Below are 17493 nucleotides of genomic sequence, written 5' to 3'. Positions count from 1 at the left end.
ATTTTTTTGAGCTTAGGGGATACGTTGCAATTGGGGCTCTGCCCTGTTCGTCTCTCCGGTCACGTTTAACCATTGGTTTTTTTTAATATATGTTTTGTGTATATATTTTCTGTGACAAATTACAATAAACTAAACTAAAATTGATTTCTTCTTTATTTTGAGCTTTTAGCAAGAGCTACAAGCTTGTTGGTCCTCTCCCTCTTTTTAGCCAACTCCTCTTGATTTTTCACATGCTCCAGCCTTGCTTTCTTTTGCTCCCGATTATAATAATCAGCAATTTATCATGTCAAGCACATTTGATAAAGATATTTTCCGATTTAAAAAAAAAAACATACAGTAATATGCAACTAGATCTAATACATGTGACTTCAGGTGAATTATTTCAATTTCATACAAAAAAAAAAAGATTTACCTGTTGATGCGACATTCTGTCCGATATTGGTATGACCGGCTTCACTGCCGATGTTGTAGCCACTGCAGGCGCGGCTGTGGTCGTGCCGGTGCTTGGAGTTGCGCCGCCGGCGCCAGTAGGGTGAGTTTGACCGGGCTGTCGAAAAACACTTGAGATCGAATAGTTGCTTTTCAATAGAAATGTCTGTTTTCGATGTTTCACCGAGGTTGCGTGACTCTATAAAGCCTTCCATCCTCTCGATCCGTAAAGAATGACATCACACACTGTACAGAGAGCTTTGCCAGCGACATCGAGCTTTTTCACAAAATCAGACACAAGTACAGATAATGGTTCTTGCTTACTGCTTCCCACTGGTGACACCGTCACCTTTCTATCCAACCAATCCCATCGAAACTTGTTTTTCAGATCCGCATCCATCTCACGCACTTTAGCTTCGTCGCGAGTCTCGATAACATTCGGCATTTTGATCGATACAAAACTGCATACACGAGTATTGCTGCAGTACTCCACACGTGCAAAGAACCAATCATGTCGCGCGGGAAGGTGGTTTAAGAAGGTGAATACGGACTGGTCGTCATTCAGCAAATGCCGATACAGGGGCCAATCACGACACATGAGACATCGGTTATACACCAAATACAAACTAACGTCTTACGAGAAAGTACGATATTCAAAATGGATGCCTACATTTCTGTGAATTGTAAACATTACGCGAGTCCTGATATACGAGTCAGCCCGGCCGCCCAGAAATAGTACCAGACCCCCCTAAAATTTTCTCAACAGATTTGCAACAATATAAAAAAGGTCCATTTTGACTGAAAAAAAAGCGGAATTCCGCCAAAAAGCGGAAAACTCTCATCCCTGAAAACACTTGTAATAAGAGCTGGGAAAGGAGTTTGCCTGTTTAATTTTGATGGAAACTAAGAAAAACAGGGTTACCAATGGCAACAATCTCAATGGGCTCTGCTGGAGAAGGTGTTAATGCAGGTTCACGTAGACGGCATGGACTCGTGCAAGTGCTGTTCTCATTAGAAGCCTGAACTTAACAGTGCAGCACAAACAGGATGAACAGTGTGGAGTCAGCAGGTTCAAAACACACACACACACACACCTTCAGTACTGCACTGTCATAGAGGCCATCCTAAGCTGAGATCTCATCCTCTCTATTTCTTTCTTCCCTGAGGCAGAACCCTGCTTACACACACACACACACGCACGCAAAAATAAGAGGAAGGTTGAAGCTGTATGTTTTGGTTCTGTCTTTATTTCAAGACAAGGGATCAGGACACAGAGGCAAAGAAAACAAAATCCAACAACAACAACAACAAAAAACATCTTGTTTCTTTTTCATCTCACCATGTGGTGAGAACCTAAAGTACCGCTCTCTTCCTGGATCTTCTCCAATTCAGTCCACAGTGACAATGAGTCATAATTAACATTTAATAAATTAAGCAAAATTACACAAATGTTAATTACAGTGCAAATTCTTATTGTTTGCATGACCTGTTCTCTTATTGCACAAATTTAAGATCCAGTGTGTAAACAGAAAAAAAAAAAAAGTCAACCCACAAAGAAAAGCATTACATCGTTAAGGAGATGTGGTGCTGATGATGAAATATTGACCACTGAGCTTTGAAGAACAAACATTAACAATCAAAATCACACGAGGTGAAGGAACTGCAGCCGGAATGAAACGACGAGAAACAGAGACGTGTGGCTTCGACGACTTCTTTCATATCGACAATCTCTACACCTTTATCATCACGCGTCTTTAATAAAAGCAGCTCCAGCATCCTGCCACGCGTCAAACAGGAGAACAACGGTTCCACTATATGCTGTTGCATATCAATGACACTAACGCTGACGGATGGTTCTGTGGTTATTACTTTGTTTCGTTGTGTAATTTGCTGATATTATTATTAGTGTGTGATATCGTCAGACTACAGTCTGATAGCGTATACCAGGAGCTCAGGTTATATGCGCGTTTTTATGAAGGCATATCCGATGTGAGATTATTACTGCGCAGTTCTACAGCACGGGGTGTCACTGCTGCTCGCACGTCTGCAGTGGAGGTACACGTGAAGCGCGAAGCACCTACAAAGTCCAGCGCGCACATTCTGAGGAAACGCAGCCCACCTGTGGTTCATGAGTGTGTGTCGGGTTGGGCCTTAGAACTGAAGTTCTTCAGCGACTCGAAACACTGTATACATGTGGGAAAGCCTCAGAAAATTTTCCCACCGATGAAATGCCGGCGTTAGTTACAGGAACTGTCTGAAACAGCAGCCGAAACTAACCATCGCCCAGGAAAGCGTTCAGTCGAGCAGCAAAGATTTTCACAACAAACTGTCAAACATGGAAAAACATCAACAACCACCCTGATTCCAAAGAGTCGGGACGCTGTGTGAGACCAACCCAGATTTACAAATCCTTTTAGATCCTATATTCAACTGAACACAATACAAAAGACATTTGTTCAAACTGATAAACTTTTGGGGTTTTTTGTAAATATACACTCATTCTGAATTTGATTCCTGAAACATGTTCTAAAAAAAAAAAAAAAAAGTTTGTACAGGGGCAACAAAAGACTGGGAAAGTTGTGGAATGTTGAGAAAACACCCGTTCACTGAGAACTGGAAAGCCTCAGGCATTCCCGAACAGGGACAGGGCGTGCTTCACAACTTTGCGAAGAACTGCGCAGGCAAAAAGTCCGACAGTTTAGAGATTTCACCGATTTAGAGATTTCACCAATCAACAATCCATAAGATCATAAAGATTCAGAGAATCCAGAGAAATCTCTGCATGTAAGGGGCAAGGCTGAAAACCAACACTGAACGCCGGTGACCTTTGACCCCTCAGGCATCACTGCAGTAAAAACCGACATCGTTGAATAAAGGACATTACTCCATGGGCTCGGGAACACTCCAGAAAACCGTTATCAGTAAACACAGTTCATGCTGTATCTACCATGCAAATGGAAAGTCAAATATCAACATCATCTAGAAATGCCGGTGAATTCTCCGGGCCTGAGCTCATCTGAGACAGACCGAGGCAAAGTGGAAAAGTGTGCCGTGGTCTGACGAGTCACACTGTGTTTGGAAATCATGGACAACGTGTCCTCCGGGCTAAAAAGAAAAACAGCCATCCAGACTGTTACCAGCACAAAAGCCAGCATTTGTAATGGTATGGGGGTGTGTTAGTACCCATGGTAGGGCTAACTTACACATCTGTGAAGGCTCCATTAATGCTAAAAAGGTACAGACAGGTTTTGGAGCAACATGCTGCCATCCAGACAACGTCGGTTTCAGGGATGTCCCTGTTTATTCCAGGAAGACAATGCCAAGTCACATTCTGCATGAGTTACACCAGCTTGGCTTTGCAGTAAAAGAGTGCAGGTGCTAAACTGGCCTGCCTGCCACAAACTACAACAGAAACCCGGACTGCTGCTAAAGAGAAGTTGTATATCGAGCAAGAGTGGGAAAGAATTTCACTTTGAACAGTGGTGTAGTGGTTAGCACTGTCGCATCACAGCAAGAAGGTTCTGGGTTCGAGCCCAGTGGCCGACGGGGACCTTTGTGTGCAGAGTTTGCATGTTCTCCCCGTGTCTGCGTGGGTTTCCTTCACCGTCCAAAAGACATGCAGGTTAGGTTAATTGGTGGCTCTAAATTGACCATAGGTGTGAATGTGAGTGGTTGTTTATCTCTATGTGTCAGCCCTGCGATGATCTGGCGACTTGTCCAGGGTGTACCCCGCCTCTCGCCCATAGTCAGCTGGGACAGGCTCTAGCTTGCCTGCGACCCTGTACAGGATAAGCAGCTACAGATAATGGATGGATGGATGAATATAGGTTGAAAAGGTGCATTGCTGCATTCTGTTTTTATTTACGTTTTACACAGCGTCCCTTTTTTGGAATCGGGGCCGTACATCAAAGGCTCATGAAATGTAGAACAATTACTAGGCACTTGAGCTTGACACTGCTACACATTTCACACTCAGGGGGGCGCTATTATAGGAAACTAATCAGTGACAGGGTTGTATGATTGGGTTACCATCCCAAAGGTGATTATTTTCCGATAACAGCACATCAAGGGTTTCATTCCTCTTTCACTACAACAAATTGTCAACAATTTTGAAATTTATTAAAGAACAATTTTTTTTTTTTTTTACCCATTTGTAGTTAATGTTGTGGAACGTCAGCAAAATGTCACGCATGTTATAGCAGCTATGAACAGTGGTTCTCTCACCAGTCTCTCTCGAAGTTAATAAGACCAAAAAAAACCCACCCTCCTCTGTCCTGAAGACGTCATAAAACTGAAAGTCCCAGCTTCACCTCTGACTGTTACACAGCACCGACACTGGAGACTCCTTCCAGAAACAAACATCTGACAAAATATCAACACACATTTTTAATCGGTTTATCATCAGCGGATCGTTCGCCGTACGTGCCCCTGTGAATGAGCTGTTACTATAGAAACCGTAGCGTATTAGAACGAGCACGTTAAAATAAATCCAGAGAAAATTAATCAACACCGTCTGACCGATCAGAAGCGAGAATTCAAAAGCATTCAACATGGTGTGAGCAGAGTGAAAAATGGTCTCACAATAGCATGCCTATCCAGATAAAATAATGCTACCAAAGCCTAATAAATAAACAAATTGTCACGAAAAGAAACAACATTCAGGTTTCAGTCAAAACAAGAATCTCTTCTCTCTCAGTGGGGAAGTGCTTCAAACGAATTGGTTTGTTCTCATCTTCGGTGCAAGTGAAAAACTGTGCGCGTGTTTCTCTTCCACTACGCGGCCACTTCACCTCTTTAAGACACAGCAGAACTTTTAAGTCCTCTCTGAAAGCATAAAGGGAGATTCCGAGTGTGTGTGAGAGAGCAGGGCTTTGGAGGTGGGCTGCTCCTACAGTAAGATCTGAGGATTACAATGAGGGGATTTAATCTGCGCTCGCTGATACGTCTCGAACAAATTACTCCTGCGTTTCGGTCGTTAGAAACGTGCCGAGCGCTCCTCATAGAGCTAAAACACAACACAGCTGGTGTTCGTCTGAACTGCGCTTGATCTCAGACGTGGACGTCACGCTGGATTCGCGCTCCCTTTACTTTCAGAAGAGTTTTAGAGAGAGAGAGAGATGGACAGTCATGTCATAGAAACAGACTGCAAGTGTTTTATTCCTCTTATACCACAGCGACGAAATCATTACAACTTTTTATATATTAAAGACCAACACGTCATACTTTTTATCCGTTTACAGGTACATTAATAAATAAGCTCTGTGTGCGTGTGTAGTGCCGTGGTGTATAAATAACACTCATAACATGTGACATACTCCAGGAAGCTCAACTAAATAAAATCTTGCATAGTAAGCTTAGCATTTGTGTTGTGTTGTGTGTGTGTGTGTGTATAGAATATGTGTAGTGTGTGTCATTTTGTAATAAATAAATCATGACATTAACACTAACTTCACTGAACTACAGGAACGGAAGGTTATATGTTCAGTACGTTGTGTATATTATCTAAAGCTCCGTTACGTCACTGTACATCGCTCCTGCAGCGCTTCCGAAAGGATGATGAAACGTGACCTGTTCTGGTGGGTGTGGTCTCTTCCAGGATGACTCCACCCCCACGTACAGGGCACGAGGAATCACTGGATGAGGATGAAAAATTACGTAACTGGTCTGATCTTCAGTCAACACGTCTGAACACAACTGAGACTCGCTCTCTACCTCCATCACTGCAACACACACGCACACACTTCAGGAAGAACAGAAAATGGCAGGAAGTTGGGTCCCCGGAGCATCACTGCATCTCCTCACTCGACTCTGAAGCTGATGTGATATGGGGGGGGGGATTCTCCTCTTTTTCCATCCTGAATAAACTCTACTGCAGATCAGGGGCACGTTCTCCTCTTTCGGACACGTTGGGGTAGATCATGTGCACCACCGAGAGTGAACACAGCTGAAACGTCGATGGAGGAGGACAAGAAAAGTAGTGCAGTGATTTATCAGTCCCTTATTTCAGTAGCAGATCACACCATCACGCTCTCCTCCACGACAGAACGGGAAAAACGCATGCCGTCGTCACTGGTACACGTCTCCAACAGCAGCTGACCTTCACACGCAGCACGTTTCGGATACGCTGACAAAACGAGCCGAGCGTCAAACTACAAGCCGCTCGATTCGTTCGCAGGATTACGACGAGCGGAGCTTTAGTGTTTACGTAATATGGAAAAACCTCAAGCTCTTACAGATTGTCGTCAGTGTCTTTCTGCGCTGGTCAGAAAAAGTTCAATTTATGAGCATGGTGAAGGTTTAAAGGCAATAAAGGGATTGTCGATAGCCTTTCAAAATATAACGTGCTGAATAAGCAGGAGTTGTGCAGGTGTGTCTGCTTTTTGCCTGGAACAGACAGCGGGAACTGAGTGGGTGCGTTTCTCTTCTCTTTCTCTTGGAATTTTTTTTTGGGGATTTGGAACTGCTGCTCAAGCTTCATCACTTGATGGAAAGCGCCGTCTGCGCGACACAATGGCGGCGTCATTGTGACGGAAAGGTGATAGAGTAAAGCCCCTCCCATTCAGACAGCACAGCCATTTACACATCAGGATTTAAAACCGTGATCGCCCCAAGTTTTTTTTTTTTTCCTACTATGCATTAGTAGATTTGGGATGAACTCCTAATGCATGGGCACAGAGATGAGATCTGCCCTCAAGTGTGTGTTTTACAGTAAGTAGAGAGCCTGGGCAGATCAAACACATCAAGTATTGTTTGATAAAGAGATCAGTAGGCATTTGGAGCTGTGGAGTGAGGAGCCTGATGCCCTGAGCAGTGCTGCAGTAGAGGAAGAGGAGGGTTAATGGCTCTTTGGCTTGGGGAGGCGAGAGCTGCAAGCGCCGGACAGCTCTTGAGTCCGGACTGGACCGATCTCCTCGTCTCTAGGAGCGGAGATCATTCTGATGCCCGAGCTGTGTGTTGATGGGATTAGACTGGACTGTGATGCTGAGCTGATGCGGGGCAGGCCACAGGACGGAGCGGGCAGACGTCTGGTCCTGGATGAACCACTGAAACCTGGGTGAGTACCAAACGCACCTCGCGCTCCTCGTCCTGAGCCGAACTGCTCGCCTCTTCGGGGTTTCGTGAGACCTGGAGCTTTCCTGTCACTGCTGAGTGTGTGAAGGTCACCAGACTGTTGATTCGTCCTCCTCGGCTGGATGCAGTTACTAACGTGAGCCCTGGGGCCGTGTGACTCATCGATTCGGAGATGGCTGTTTACGAGGAGGATGAGATTATCGGAGTTCAGAGTGCTGGAGGATAAAGAGGCAGCAGCGGCACTAACAGCAGGCGCGGCTGTGGGCACAGAGGAAGGAAGCGTGGCATTACCGGGAGCGGACACGGGTAAAACTACAGTGCAGGACTGGGGCTTCACTGGACCGTCACCAGGCTGGGCATCCACACGCTCACTGGGGGCCTCGGAGAGGGTTCGGCGTGATGGTCTTGCCAACTTGTTCTGCTCGCTGGCCAAGGACTGGGAAGGCTGTAGTACCTGAGGCTGAAGGAGGGAAGGAGAAAAAAAAAAAAAAGAGCAGAATTATTATAAATATAACTTTTTTCCCCCTAACAGGTCCTACTGCATATTCCAGAAAACCCCCCAAAACATCATCATCATCAACACAATATTCATATCACGAAAACCCTGGTCTGTTTTTTTATCTTCAAGTCCCTGACAGCTACGCTCAGCGATTCCCCCGGAGGCTGTTGCGGCCATTCCCTACTCGGATTTTGGCGGACTGTTTGACGAGTGACCGATCCATTGACGGTAAACAAGGATCGAGTGGACTTCAGTGATATTGAATTAATTCAACAAAGTGTAAGTGCGGGACAAATGTGTTGTATGTATTGCAGTAGTGCACATTATGCAGGCGTTTCGTGGCAAGTCAAATGTTAGACTTAGCTCCACTACCCAATATAATAGCTGTCTTGCTAACGTTAAACACACCTGGATAATGTGCACTACTGCAACACATTTGTCCCGTACTTACACTTTGTTGAATTAATTCAATATCATAGTCGCCACTGAAGTCCACTCGATCCTTGTTTACCATCAATGGATCGGTCACTCGTCAAACAGTCCACCAAAATCCGAGTAGGAAATGGCTGAGCGTAGCTGTCAGTCAAACACAAGTTAGCCAATGGGAATGCATTCCTGGACAGCCCACCCACACGGGAAGTTTGTGCCAAAACTGCAAGCAAAAAGTCAGGGAGCGCAAACGAGAAAGCTGGAATCGCAACCAAAATAAATTACGTCAAACAAAACTGAGAAAGACGCGGAACAAAAATAAAAGGTTTCTGAAGAGTAATAGACTGATATTTTGCACGATTACAAGAATAATTTGTTTGCCAGTCTAAAAAAATTGACTTTTTTTTTAAATTTTGATTTATCATTTTTGTTTGATATTTCAAAAGTATTGTATGAACATTTTTGGCACAAAATTGATTCCATAGGAAAGATACAAGGCAGGGTTAATCCAGTGCTTGGTTTAAGCACTAAATAAATACACTGAAACGAAAGACGTGCTGAACACCCAAAAGGCTACCAAAACTTCATTAGATATTCTTCATGCATATTTACAAGAGAAAAACAGACCAACGGACATTGAAAAACTGGAAAAGAGACACAGAGATGTAAAACTTCCGCACTAGTGAATGACTGACAGTTTGTAAACAAAAACAGTCGCGAGGTTTGTTTCATTAAAAGTGGAAGATTTAAAGAGAAAGACGTGCTGGACACCCGAAAGGCTACCAAAATTCCCCTGGATATTCTTCAAGCATTTAATCTCCCGCATTAAATATATGGAAAAACTGGAAAAGAGACACATCGGAGATGTAAAACTTCCGCACTAGTGAATGACTGAGAGTTTGTCAACAAAAATGTCCACGAGGTTTGCTTCATTCAAAGAGGAAGATTTAAAGAGAAAGACATGCTGAACACTCAAAAGGCTACAAAGACTACATTCAGACTGCACCCTGAAACGACCCATATCCGATTTTTTTGCCCATATGCGACCTGTATCCGATTTGTTATTGACAATCTGAACGACACAGATCCGATTTTTTCACATGCGACCCAGGCCGCTTGGATATATGGTCCTAATTCCGATGCATATCCGTTATTTTCACATGCGACTGCAGTCTGACCGGACAGGTCGCGTTCATGCAACCTACACGTCATCAACAAGAGACAAACGTCACTATTCTGCGTTGGCTAATCCCGCCTCTTTGGTGGAAAACAACAACATTTGTACAGTTTTCAGAATTTAAATAGACTTTTATAGAATTGATCAAGCTAATGGTGGATTTGGTAGGGACCTGGATGTTAAACCATCCTGTATTACAAGATTATAAGATTGTTCTGGAAATTTCCAGTAATTTGACACCTTCGGTCTCATTAGTCTGCTGCCCACATTAATCAGATTATTGTGCGAGTTCCGCCGCCGCCACAAAAACCACATCGCCAGGTCTCGCCTCATCTCCATGCTTTACTTGCAAACTTGAAGAGTGCGTTTTTTTTTGGTTTACGTATTACGTACATGTGCTTATTACGTGTCAATTTGAGCATGCGGGACACTTTTGGGTCGTTTTCCGTTCATATTGGAGATCGTATACAAGTCTCATATAATTGGTAATGTGAACGGCCTAACAAAAAAAATCGGATTTCACAACAAATCGGATATGGGTCGTTTCAGGTTGCAGTCTGAACGTAGTGTAAACTTCCCTGGATATTCTTCACGCATCTTTACAAGAGAAAAACAGACCAACGGACATTGAAAAACTGGAAAAGAGAACAATAGAGAAAAATATTGTCAAAGTTGTACTTGGAGGTGAGGAAAAGTGACGGAGACTTTTACAAGAGGACGTCACTCGTGGACTTCACTCCGCAAAGCCCTTTTGTTTTGAACAAGTGCAAGGGAACAATTAACGACGACCAAAAGTAACTGTGAACTTGAACCGTCAACCTGGATATAGCTTGTATGCAAGTTGGATGGTTGTTCAGGCTTTTTGGACTTGTACCATTTTTATTGTTAGAACTTTGACTTTGCACAGTATATTGTATCGACAGAACACTGAATTACATTCGATCAGAATCAGCATTCAATATTTGCTAAGTTTCCCTCCTGTTCTTAACTTTTTGTAAAATCTATAATCGTTCCATGAAATGTGTATGTATAATAATAATAATTATAATAATATTGGCTGGCTTTTTTCATGGTACAGTGCCTTGAAAAAGTATTCATACCCCTTGAACTTTTTCACATTTTTCCACCTTACAACCACGAACTTAAAAGTTTTTTTTATTGAGATGTTATGTGATAGACCAACACAGAGTAGCGCACAATTGTGAAGTGAAACGAAAATGATAAATGGTCTTCAAAATTTTAAACAAATAAAAATCTGAAAAATGTGGTGTGCATTAGTATTCAGCCCCCCTGTACTCTGATACCTCTAAATACAATCCAGTGCAATCAATTGCCTTCAGAAGTCATCTAATTAGTTAATAGAGTCCTACTGAGTGTAATTTACTCTCAGCATAAATACACTTGCTCTGTGAAGGCCTCAGTGGTTTGTTAGAGAACACTGAAGAACAAACAGCATCATGAAGACCAAAGAACTCACCAGACAGGTCAGGGATAAAGTTCTGGAGAAGTTTAAAGCAGGGTTAGGTTATAAAAAAATATCCCAAACTCTGAACATCTCAAGAAGCACTGTTCAATCCATCATTCAAAAATGGAAAAAGTATGGCACAACTGCAAACCTACCAAGACATGGCTGTCCACCTAAACTGACAGAGCGAGCAAGGAGAGCACTGGTCAGAGAAGCAGCCAAGAGGCCCATGATCACTCTGGAGGAGCTGCAGAAATCCACAGCTCAGGTGGGAGAATCTGTGCACAGGACAGCTATAAGTCATACACTCCACAAATCTGGCCTTTTTGGAAGAGTGGCAAGAAGAAAGCCATTGTTGAAAGACAGGCATAAGAAGCCATGTAGGGGACACAGCAAACATGTGGAAGAAGGTGCTTTGGTCAGATGAGACCAAAGTTGAACTTTTTGGCCTGAATGCAAAGCGCTATGTGTGGCGGAAAACTAACACTGCTCATCACCCTGCACACAGCATCCCCACTGTGAAACATGGTGGTGGCAGCATCATGCTATGGGGATGCTTTTCTTCAGCAGGGACAGGGAAGCTGGTCAGAGTTGATGGGAAGATGGATGGAGCTAAATACAGGGCAATCCTGGAAGAAAACCTGTTGGAGGCTGCAAAAGACTTGAGACTGGGAAGGAGATTCACCTTCCAGCAAGACAATGACCCTAAACATACAGCCAGAGCTACAACGGAATGGTTTAGATCAAAGAATATTCATGTGTTAGGATGACCCAGTCAAAGTCCAGACCTAAATCCCATTGAGCATCTGTGGCAAGACTTGAAAATTGCTGTTCACAGACGCTCCCCATCCAATCTGGCTGAGCTTGAGCTATTTTGCAAAGAAGAATGGACAAAAATTTCAGTGTCTAGATGTGCAAAGCTGGTAGAGACATACCACAAAAGACTTGCAGCTGTAATTGCAGCAAAAGGTGGCTCTACAAAGTATTGACGCAGGGGGGCTGAATACTCATACTCATGATTTTTATTTGTTTAAAATTTTATCTTTTTCGTTTCACTTCACAATTACGTGCTACTCTGTGCTGGTCTATCACATAAAATATCAATAAAAAAAACTTAAGTTCGTGGTTGTAAGGTGGAAAAATGTGAAAAAGTTCAAGGGGTATGAATACTTTTTCAAGGCACTGTATATCAGATATATTCCATTCAGCTGCACATCCTCGATTTAGTCAATATCATGCTAGCTGAATGGAATATATCTGATATACCACTCAACACCAGGCAATATTATTTAAATAATAACTGACTCGCTTATTATTCACCAATATTCACTTGCTCTTCGGTGAATAATTGTTATATTATATAACAACACACAGTCACGTGTCTCGTACAAGAGACTTGTACAAAAAAGGCTCAAAAACCACCACTTCTGATTTCACGGGGACTTGAAGGAAAAAGCAGCGTCGACAACGTGACTTTGATTCCCAGAGTGTAAGTGATGTTGGCAGGGTGAGGGAAACTCAACAGCGCTGCAATTATTAACAGTGATGTGGGCTTCCACGTGAGGGGACGAGGTTACAATCAAAGCTGTGCACACGGCGCACCTCTTCAGCTGACACGTTAAGAATACGACACCGAGTTTCAGCTCTGACAGGTTCACGGAGCGAACGAGCCAGCCGAGGGGTGGGAGAGAGCCTGAAGGAAGGCTGGTGCCAGGGACAGAGACATTTGCACAAAGATTGCACAAAGAGCAGACCATATACGCAGGCATGAGTCCGTCTACCTCAAACAGAATTATTCTGTGTGATGCTCTCGGAGTGGTGGACGGCTCTCCGGGTGCTATTGTGGAGTGGAGCTTTTGATGTGGGTTCTGCTTTTCACAGAGCCTTTCTTTTGGGTCCACTTGATGTCCAAACCATCCCTGTTTCACTCTCCACTACTCTGGGAGATATTAGAGCGTGAAATAGAACTGAACTGAATCTGAAAGTTATCATATCAAGATCTTAGTGGGCTGTTGGACAGTCAGGTTGAGCTTTCTGGCTTCGCTGTCCCACGTTGCAGGAGGCCAGATGGAGCAGACTGAGCTCACCAACAATGAGAAGTGGATTTTCTGGCTCATATCGCCACCTGCTGGTTTTACCTCCACTTTTCTTTTTCCCTTATAAAAACACACTCGTACTTTCATGAAGCATTGATTGCTCTCACTTCCGTCTGGACCTTCAGTATTTGCCTCCGTTCTATGGCTAGGGTCAAAAAGTCAGAGAGACCGAGGGGAAAGGGGACGAGAGCGGTCATCCACATGGCATGGCATGGCCCAGTGCTGGAGCAGACAGTCTGGGACTCCTCACAGAAAGTTTTAATTTGAGGACGAAAGCATCAAAAAGGGAGGCGACAACCTCATAGTGGCACTTCCTAAATAATTAATGGAGGCTTGTCAGGGTTTGGGACCCAGCAGTGGCCAAAATGTGACACTGTTTCAGAGGGAGATAGGAGAAGGATGAAGAAGGTGCACAATCTGGAAGGATGCAAAATGAGCCATAAAAAAAAAGTAGGATCGAAAAGACAAAGTTTGGGAAGCTTTGAGAAACGCCTCGATACGCAGAACTTCCAAAATAATGCTTCCTCTATCAAACGTATTGAAAGCCACGCCCACCCGACTGCATCCTAATCTCTGTTTAATTCAGCGCTAGACAAAGTGACTGAAAATATTTGAGTAATGACAACGCAGTAGTCTCTCCAGCAATTTCCACACACACTATGAGAATAAGAACACAATCATATCAGGTCCCTGTTATTGTGGGGCCCGAGGCACTGACGCATGATTAAAGTGTGATTAGGAGGAGTTTAGCAAGTGGTGTGTTCCAGCTGCAGGGCGAGGGGAGACACACAGCTCATCACACTGTCCTCATCATTAATACACACAGAAATGACATTAAGCGCTGGGGAGAGAACAGCACACCTCCCACGTAGTACCATTAGTTCTCTACGGTCCACGATCAGACACACGGTCGAACGTCTAATTATTTCTTCACTGATCATCGTGAGGATAGACTTCATCTGAGTCACCCTCGATGATGAAAATAACGTGTGCGAGATATCACAGATTGTCCAGACCAACCTCCTGAATGAAGATTAAAAGGGAAACATGGAGAGAAAATGCTGTTTTACTCTTTACTGGGATCTTCACGCCAGGGGAGGGGAAAAAAACTACTATTTTTAGCTCTTAAATATAGAAGAATTAAAAATTCTTCCATAAATCACCACCTCCTGTTACTGAGTGTGTTAGTGCTAATTAGGGTGCTGGTATTAGTGTTTAAAAAAAAAAAAAGACAGCAAGAAAGATGAGGCACAGACAGAGAGGCAGGGAGCAAGATTGGGACAGACAGACAGATACTGGAAATGAGAGACAAACAGAGACAGACAGATACTGGGAATGAGAGACAGACAGACAGATCAATCCTGGGAACAAAAGACAGACAGATCAAAAGTGGGAATAAAAGACAGACACACAGACAGATCGATCCTGGGAATAAAAGCCAGCCAGCCAGCTAGATCCTGGGAATAAAAGACAGACAGACAGACAGATCGATACTAGGAATAAAAGACAGACAGACAGACAGACGGGGTACTAGAAATGAGAGACAGACAGACAGAGGCATGGGGGAATTTTAGAGTATAGTACTGTACCACGCTGTATCTGTGAAGTAATGCACTAACTCCTCCACTCCTGAGCCAGGGGCAGTTTGGGAGAGGCAGAGGGAGAGACAAAGAGAGGAGAGCTCGGTCAGTCTCTCTCACACATACACACAAAAAAACCCCTGAGTATTTAGTAGGGCACAGCGTCGCTCACAGAGCCACAGGCTTCATGCACTTCATGCCAGCAAGTAAAACACAAACAAGGATCAAAACAGATGGAGAGAACGAGGGTGAGTTTAACCAGCCGCTTACATCACCTCAGAGCTCCAGAGCAGTGTGTGGGAAGATCTAGAGCGCTGGGATAATGTGTGCATGCAACAGTGTGTGTGTGTGTGTGTGTGTGTCTCTCTCTTTGGGAATGAGAACACTGTTCCATCCCCACAGTAAGGCCAAGTTTACATTAGACCGTATCTGTCTCGTTTTCTTCGCGGATGCACTGTCCGTTTACATTAAACCGCCTGGAAACGGGAATCCGCCAGGGTCCACGTATTCAATCCAGATCGTGTCTGGTCCGGTGCTGTGTAAACATTGAGAATACGCGGATACGCTGTGCTGAGCTCTAGCTGGCGTCGTCATTGGACAACGCCACTGTGACATCCACCTTCCTGATTCGCTGGCGTTGGTCATGTGACGCGACTGCTGAAAAACGGCGCGGACTTCCGCCTTGTATCACCTTTCATTAAAGAGTATAAAAGTATGAAAATGCTGCAAATACTGATGCAAATACTGCCCATTGTGTAGTTATGATTGTCTTTAGGCTTGCCATCCTTCCACTTGCAAGTGGTGAGTGATCTGCGCTGGGATCACACACACAGCGGCTCAGTCCCGAATCACTGCTTGTGCACTTCACTTGTGCAAGGCCGGAGTGCGCACCCTCCAGAGGGCACTCGCTGTTCAGGGCGGAGTGATTTGGAGCGCAGGATGCCTGCGGAGCCGAGCGTATCCGTGTATTGGTGTTGCTGTGTGCACGCTAATCGTTTTAAAAACGTTAATCTGATGATCCGCTGATACGGTCTAATGTAAACCCCACCTAAGAGTCCTAGGAGTGTTAAAATCAGACTCTGTGCGTCCATGCTACCACTTTGTCTCTTATCCATGAACACACACATTCCATCATGAACATGTACGGGTGTGTGCGCGCGCGCGCACGTGTCTATCAGCTCCTTCCGTCTCACAACATGTTACTCTATAATTCAGTCTGAGACAGAAGAGGAGGAGGATGCGAGTTTTTATTAATTTCTCCAGTCATTATTTTATAAACGCCGTCATGGACGGTGTTTGGGTCAGTAAACGGAGAGAGGTTTGTTTATTTCTTGAGCAATAAAATAAATAAATAAATCATGTCTGATCACAGGTGATAATGGAAGGTATAGGGACAATCCAACTGTGTATCGGGTGGGGGTGGGGGTGGGGGGTGGAGCAGGAAGAGAGGAGGAGGAGCTGATGTGTCTCAGTGAGAATGAAAGAAAAAAAAAAAGTTAAATAATCATTGCGTTATATTCAGACGTGTGTGTCCTCGTTATACAGAACTGAAAGGACGACACACACCAAGAGAAACACGGAAAGACAAAGACGTGAGAGTGAGAGAGAGAGAGAGAGAGAGAGATGAGGACAAATGGACAGATGGAGCAGGCATGGTCGTGTGTGTGGGTAGACAGGGGGTGATCCACAGGGTCACGCAGGCATGTGGGGGTATATACTGGGGACAGGGGCAGATGCAGGGGCAGTCTGGTGAGAGGGTTTGAGACAGACTCACTCCGTTTGTGGTAGAGCGGGACACACACACGGCCAGTTCCCTGCTGCATCCGCCTCGGAGAGAGACAAGGAGGAGGAATATCCTGTACAGAGATACAGAGAGACACACGCTGACCCACTATCTCTCTCACACACACACACTTCTCGCACAGTGTCTGTTCTCTCCAGTCAAATGTGTTGCATTAATGAGAATTCACACACAACCTGGAATCTTTATCTGTTTCTCGAGCCCCGAATCAGAAAAAGTTGGGACGGTCTGTTGAAGTTGAAATTAAAACTGAAAGCACTGATTTGTAAAAAAAAATCTTCGACCTGTATTACACTCAAAACAACACAAGAGCACACTGGCTGATGATGTGTGTCTTGAATTTTTTTTTTTCCAAAAATAAACACATTTCCATTTTAATTCTTGCAACACATTTCAAAAAAAGTTGGGACGGTAAAGCACTTTATAATGTTTCCATTCCTTCTCACGACACTTAAAAGATGTTTATTAGGGTGGTCCTAAATTTTTTTTTTTTTTTTAGGATTTTGTTTAGCCTGGCAAGCCAGACTAAATGTGAATATTTAGTCTGGCCTCGATCCGTAGACATTTCCGAAGCGGGTAGGAGGAACAACCCGCTGTCTTTCAAACTGTCTCTGTGCGTATAGGCCAACGCTCTGACCAATCAGCGCAACAGTGACTGTGACGTAGTCAGAGCGACAGAAAGCAGTGGGGGAGGCCTTGAAATAAAGAATTTTTCAAAATGCGTATTAATTAATAAACAGGTTCTAGATATTAAGAAGTTTGGAGATAATGACCACAAGTTTGGAGTCTGTACCACATACACATTTTTTCCAAGTGTTTTTCAAGGGTTTGCTTAAACTGTTTTTGAGAGTTTTTATTTAGTGGTGTTTGGTGAAATAATTTCCCTTAAATTTAAAATAACGGGAAAATAAGAAACAATCGAAAAGTAATGTTTCAAAGCTGTTTA

The 17493-nt window shown here is 43.9% G+C and overlaps 1 protein-coding gene across 2 annotated transcripts in view; it reads right to left on the bottom strand.

Annotated features, from left to right (window-relative positions):
- Positions 1-1656: 1656 nt before the first annotated feature.
- Positions 1657-17493, bottom strand: part of ccser2b (coiled-coil serine-rich protein 2b) — a 212585-nt gene continuing 196748 nt past the window's right edge. The window contains exons 10-11 of one of the 2 annotated variants that reach the window (XM_060939252.1): positions 16521-16602; positions 7775-7960 (exon numbers count right to left, since the gene is read on the bottom strand). In XM_060939252.1, the coding sequence (XP_060795235.1) occupies positions 7869-7960; positions 16521-16602 (174 nt within the window). In that variant the 3' untranslated portion in view covers positions 7775-7868. Of the gene's footprint in view, positions 7961-16520; positions 16603-17493 lie in introns of both variants that reach the window. The other variant, XM_060939251.1, reaches the window with a different exon arrangement.

Source organism: Neoarius graeffei, chromosome 14, assembly GCF_027579695.1.
Source record: "Neoarius graeffei isolate fNeoGra1 chromosome 14, fNeoGra1.pri, whole genome shotgun sequence".
Lineage (NCBI taxonomy): Eukaryota > Metazoa > Chordata > Actinopteri > Siluriformes > Ariidae > Neoarius > Neoarius graeffei.
Note: the sequence above shows the minus strand (reverse complement) of the source record. Positions and strands in the feature narration are given on the sequence as shown.